The sequence below is a fragment of the Anarrhichthys ocellatus genome, unplaced genomic scaffold, assembly GCF_004355925.1.
Source record: "Anarrhichthys ocellatus isolate YVR2014 unplaced genomic scaffold, GSC_Weel_1.0 scaffold87, whole genome shotgun sequence".
NCBI lineage: Eukaryota > Metazoa > Chordata > Actinopteri > Perciformes > Anarhichadidae > Anarrhichthys > Anarrhichthys ocellatus.
The window spans coordinates 1324414-1330413 of NW_022280117.1; the positions used below are offsets into that span (position 1 = coordinate 1324414).

The 6000-nt window shown below is 43.8% G+C and overlaps 1 protein-coding gene across 3 annotated transcripts in view; it reads left to right on the forward strand.

Moving 5' to 3' along the window:
• Positions 1-1051: 1051 nt before the first annotated feature.
• Positions 1052-6000, forward strand: part of LOC116398708 (3-hydroxy-3-methylglutaryl-coenzyme A reductase-like) — a 7612-nt gene continuing 2663 nt past the window's right edge. For 2 of the 3 annotated variants that reach the window (XM_031875244.1, XM_031875246.1), the window contains exons 1-13: positions 1052-1162; positions 1636-1826; positions 1944-2055; positions 2215-2302; positions 2758-2842; positions 3013-3118; positions 3208-3314; positions 3737-3856; positions 3964-4097; positions 4658-4944; positions 5069-5220; positions 5308-5502; positions 5792-5950. In XM_031875244.1, the coding sequence (XP_031731104.1) occupies positions 1662-1826; positions 1944-2055; positions 2215-2302; positions 2758-2842; positions 3013-3118; positions 3208-3314; positions 3737-3856; positions 3964-4097; positions 4658-4944; positions 5069-5220; positions 5308-5502; positions 5792-5950 (1710 nt within the window). In that variant the 5' untranslated portion in view covers positions 1052-1162; positions 1636-1661. The remainder of the gene's footprint in view (positions 1163-1635; positions 1827-1943; positions 2056-2214; positions 2303-2757; positions 2843-3012; positions 3119-3207; positions 3315-3736; positions 3857-3963; positions 4098-4657; positions 4945-5068; positions 5221-5307; positions 5503-5791; positions 5951-6000) is intronic. The other variant, XM_031875245.1, reaches the window with a different exon arrangement.

Below are 6000 nucleotides of genomic sequence, written 5' to 3' on the forward strand. Positions count from 1 at the left end.
ACGACGTTAAAAAGGTAATAAGGTTCTGCTGGTCTCGCATGTGAGGTAATTTAAACTCCAAGGGGAGGGTACAAGAGGTAAAAGTACACAAGCAGGAGAACGCGCACACTGCGTCTGGTTCTGCTGGATCCAATGGGGTCAACGGTACCACTGAGTCATAAACAAAAGCTTATCCTCCAATTATGAGAATATAAAAGCAGTTTTCCTCGGGCACATATGGACAAACATCTGAGGGTCCTCATTTGGCAAAATCCCATTCTGACTTTTGCATAGAAAAGATATTGGGATTTACGTATCAAGCAAATAAACACTAAATAATACAAATGAATGCCTAAAATGATCTCTGAAATGCAATTTAACAAGTAACGTTTTAGTAGAGGCAGTCATTTATAAGTCAGACGAAGAATAACGTTACTTGACTTTATTTCTTCAATGACTGAACAAAACATTTGGATAAGAACTTATCTTCAAAGTTATCTCTGTTTGTTTTTTATAGCAAGTTTATGAATTGTCTTCCTGTAGCTGATACATTAAAAAGCAAATAAAACATGTTTAAGCCAATGTTGAAATAAATTAAATATTTTAAAGTGCATCTGAAGTTTGTTGTCTCTGCAAAGTCATTTCAGACCAGGAGCACAAACTCAACAGGTATCAGGAAAGAAATAAACAAAATAAAATAAAACAGGAGGTGTAATTGTATTATATGCAAATCAATGTGATGCTGTAAGAGACTGAACTGTGGAGCCAGCTCACAGGCAACGTTAACAGGACATGCTTGATTTGATTGAACTGATATCAAATGTAAACACACCATGAAGAGCACAGAGCGGCTCTTTGAGTGACACACGTCAGAAAATTAAAATTTGTATTTGCCTCAAGGCTCAATGATAATCGAGACCTGTCTGAATCTGACTGAATAACTTTTCCAATGAAACTGGCTGCTGAGTGAAACTGTCACCGGTTTCCACACCTCTGCGTCACCTTTCACCACGCCCCTTGACGTAACATTAAGTGACGTTTACCGTGACGTTGGGATTTCCGCACCGCCATGTTTGTGTCGTTACGTGAAGATGAAGTAAGCTAGCTGAGCGACTTCTGGATAAGGGGCACCGATGTCACCATGGAAAGGACTCTCTGACCACGGAGAAGCTAACATTTAAACGTACGCGAATTCAGCACGTTTTATTCAGTTAGTAACTGTCAAAGTGTTCGTAAAGAGTGGAGGGACGGAGTGACCTTGTTAGACAGCGAATGTAGCTAATGCTAAGCAATGCTAACGCTAGCCTCTGTGAGCTAACTGCTAGAAGTATAGCTAATGCTAACCAATGCAAACACTAGCCTCTGTGAGTTAGCTGCTAGAAATGTAGCTAATGCTAACCAACGCTAACGCTGGCCCTTGTGAGTTAGCTGCTAAATGTAGTTAGCTAACCAAAGAAAACGTTAACTGTCACCCTAAACACTGATATTTTTTGTCTTTATAAATGTTTAAAGAGTACAGTTGAGCGAGTCTGTACCTTGTGAACTAAATGTTTATCTTTCACGGTAGCTATAGCCTTAAAGATGAAGCTATATTATGGTCTATGGTAGGTTTTGCAACGGGATAACTGATTGTTAATTATTGTGTCATGTTGTCAGGTGCGTCTGTGACCCGAGCTGTGACCATGTTGGCACGCCTGTTCAGGCTCCACGGTCTGCTGGTAGCCTCCCACCCGTGGGAGGTAATAGTGGGCACCCTGGTTCTCACCGTCTGCCTGGTGTCTATGAACAACAACCTGGCAGCCAGCAGCCAGATGTGCAGCTGGAATGAGTGCCCCAAAGTCGAGGAGGTGAGTCTCGGAGGAGGAGGGCTGACGTGGGTCTGGCATCTAATCTCAAATGCAAACAAGGAGGAATTAATGTAGTGGTGTTAACGGAAAGATATGTCTGTGCTTATTTTCTTACAGAAGATCCACAGCAGCGACGTAATCATCCTAACAGTCACACGATGCATGGCCATCGTTTACATCTATTTCCAGTTCAAGAATCTGAGACAACTGGGCTCCAAATATATACTGGGTCAGTATGAAAGTTGTAGCGTGTTCAGCATGGAAATGTAATGCCCACCGCATATATATATATATCTCTGCACTTATAACTCGTCTATTTAAGCTATGAAGCTAGTTATGTATGTTTTTGTGTTGGTTCTTACTGTTATGTCATCTTCTCTTCCTACAGGTATTGCGGGGTTGTTCACCGTGTTTTCCAGCTTTGTTTTCAGCACAGTGGTCATCCACTTCTTTGGGAAAGAGCTGACAGGTCTTAAGTAAGTGATTCAAATACAGTGACATATTTATTGTTCAGCAGACAGATTCATACAAATAGCTCACTGGTTTATAACAGATGTTGAAGTCGCCTTACCTCAGTTAACACAGTTTAATAGATGAACAAAAGACAAGTAGCATGGCGGTAAGATCAAAAGTCAGTGGTCGGTCATGTGATATATAGTGTGTCCTCTGGCCATTGTTTACACTTGCGATAAAGAATTGGTTAAAACTTACTACACATCCATCAATGTGAATGTCAAAGAGACATAATAAAACACAGTATGTCAAAACCAGAGCTCTGATATGAAAGAGATCACTGGAAGGATCTTAACACTGTCACAGAGGACACTATGACCCGTATGAATGTCAGTGCCACTTGTGGACCTCTTTGGCTTTTCAACAATGTCGACACCACGAAATTCCTTTATTTGACATTTGTCTCTCTCTCCTGCAGTGAAGCTCTGCCGTTCTTTCTCCTGCTCATTGACCTGTCCAAAGCCTGTACATTGGCCAAATTTGCCCTCAGCTCAAACTCTCAGGTAATGTCTCTCTCTCTCACACACACACACACACACACACACACACACACACACCACGTTTGGGTGTATCAGTGAACTGAAACCTGAGGTTTAAGATCTGTGTTGTTTCATACGAACGATGTAGTTGAGGTGTCGCTGACTAGTGCTATGGCTCTGTGTGCTGTGTACAGGAGGAGGTGAGGGAGAACATCTCACAGGGCATGGCCATCCTGGGCCCCACCTTCACCCTGGACGCTCTGGTGGAGTGTCTGGTCATTGGGGTTGGCACCATGTCAGGTGAGGAACACTGATATTTATGGTTTTTATTTTGAATACTCTACGGTGGTGGTGAAATTAAATCTTCACTCTTTTCTATTGTTTTCCAGGTGTGCCTCAATTAGAGATCATGTGTTGTTTCGGCTGTATGTCCGTCCTGGCCAATTACTTTGTCTTCATGACCTTCTTCCCTGCGTGTGTCTCCCTGGTGCTGGAGGTAAGGAAGATATGAAACATTAGGGAGAATCATAGTACGGATTCTCTGATTTGATCAATCCCAATATCGATACCGGGGCTTTAGGTATCGACTGCTACCGAGTACTGATCCGATACCAGTGTTTGATTACTAAGCTGCGTGCCTCACTGTGTGGAAGGGACTGGGATTATTCTCTTATGTGTTAAACAACATCAGGCTTGATTTAAACATTACTTTGTGAAATTAATGTAACAAATATATACATGGATATAAATGTACTGAAGTGTTGCTTATTGAAATGATGGTATCTGATACCCGGTCCAGCTATTTGAGTCAGAATCTGACCGATATCGGTATCGGTGCATCTATATTATGGTGTGAAATGCTTCGCATCTCACAGTGGATCTCTGTGTCCTCATGATGCATGTTTGTGTGTATAACAGCTGTCCAGGGAAAGTCGTGAGGGCCGTCCGATCTGGCAGCTGAGCCACTTTGCCCGTGTGCTGGCTGAAGAAGAGGACAACAAGCCCAATCCTGTGACCCAGAGGGTCAAAATCATCATGGTGAGAAAGTGTTTATTACTCCGCTGTGTATAACTGGTTTAAAATATCAGCCTAAAGGTGGAGTTATGTAGCATGTTAAGCATCTGTCTCTTTGATACCCTCCTCAGTCTCTGGGCCTGGCTTTGGTTCATGCTCACACTCGACTAGCAGCTGAGCATCCGGGTCAGAACCGCTCGGTGGACGGGCCCCTGGCTACGAGATTGGACTCTGGTGGTACCATGAGGCCTCTGAAGCTCACCAGGTAAAAGATTCCTTAATCCGTGAATACGTTTCCCTGTTACTAACTCCTGTGCAGTAACTTCAGCTTTGTCTATACGTGGAACACAAGCGTTCATGCTCAGTGCGCTGTTCTTTGCTTTATTCTCCGAAACGCCGGAGAGCGTAGAAACTAAATTAACTGTGAAGAACGAATGTAACCCATAAATATAGGATTGTAATTATCTGTAAACTCATATCTCATATTCATGTACTACTTTACTGCCTTTGTAAAAGTCCTGTAGAGAAACAAGTCAAGTATTAAATGCGTTAGAAAGAAAAGGACATGAATATCCTGTAAACTATTTGATTTGGCTACAAAATATTTACTGAAATGTAGATGTTTAGGACCTCCTGTTTCTTAAGCATCTGAAATGAATTGGCCTTCTTTGTAAAATCCCGTGACGTGTAAATAGTGCTTTTATCAGTGAACCATTTGTGACAGTTACAAAAATTCTGAGGTGTACGACCCAGCGCGCCTCGCGCCGGCTTCACCACGGCGAGTGTAGACTGAGCTTTACTGATGCACGACTTTGTCTCTCCCAGCATGGACCTGGAACAGGTGATAACTCTCGGCCTTGCTCTGCTCCTGGCTGTGAAGTACGTCTTCTTTGAGCAAACAGAGACGGAGTCCTCCCTGTCCCTCATGAGTCCCATTATCAGCTCTCCTCCGACCCAGAAGCCCAGGATGGCAGGAGACGGCTGCAGGAGGGACCTCCCGGCCCTGAAACCCCAGACAACCACCAACGTTCCTTTAGCAACCGACGCTGCCTCGCCAGCTGCCTTCGACTCTAAACTTCTCCCTGAGACTGACGCGGCTTTCAGACAGAAGGGTGAGACTTATAATTGTTACTGCTAGCTCTGTGATGTCTGTACTCACAGATGGAAGTACACAATCTCTGATGTAATTTGCGTTGTTGCTTAGCGTGGCACTTGTCTCACATGATTCCTCCACAGCAGAGGCTGCTCCAGGAGCCCCGGTGGAGAACGGCCCCTGTGTTTCCTGCTTTGAGGAAACTCTTGCTCAGACACCTTGTGTTCCTCAAAGTGGCTGCACTTCAGAGGCCCGGACGCTGGAGGAATGTATGGCCGTCCTCTCAGATCCTCAGGTGAGCTGCCGTAGGACCTGGGAATCGTTGCAGAAGATGTCTGTAGTTCTGTATTTGCTTGAAGGTTTAATAAATGTTTCTTTCCAGAGGGGGACCCGTTTTCTAAGCGATAAAGAGGTGATGAACCTGGTGACCTCTCGTAACATCCTCAACTACAAACTGGAATCCGTCCTGGAGACTCCAGAGAGGGGCGTGGCCATCAGGAGGGAAATGCTTTCACTAAAACTGCCGGTTCTGTCTGCGTTGGCTTCTCTTCCTTATAAGGACTATGACTATTCTAAGGTATTCACTATGTCCCATGTCATGTTGCTTTTTCATAATATAAAATGATGTTTTTGATAAATAAAAAATTACAATATCCAAAATCTAAGATGACAACTTGTCTCATATCATGATATCGATATAATATTAATATATTGCCGAGCTCTACTACAATAACCAGGAACGTCTCTATGAAAACGTGTCTCATGTTGTTTAATCTATGAGCACATTCACCGTCATACTTTAAATAAAGTGTCTCAGCTGCTTGGTGTTGATTTATTCTGCATTCCTTTGTGTTGTGGTCCCGTAGGTGATGGGTACCTGCTGTGAGAACGTGATTGGCTTCATGCCGGTGCCGGTCGGAGTCGCCGGTCCTCTTCTGCTGGATGAGAAGCAGTTCTATGTTCCTATGGCGACCACAGAGGGATGCCTGGTCGCCAGCACCAACAGAGGATGTAGAGCGCTTTCTGTAAGTGTGTGTGTGTGTGTGTGTGTGTGTGTGTGTGTGTGTGTGTGTGT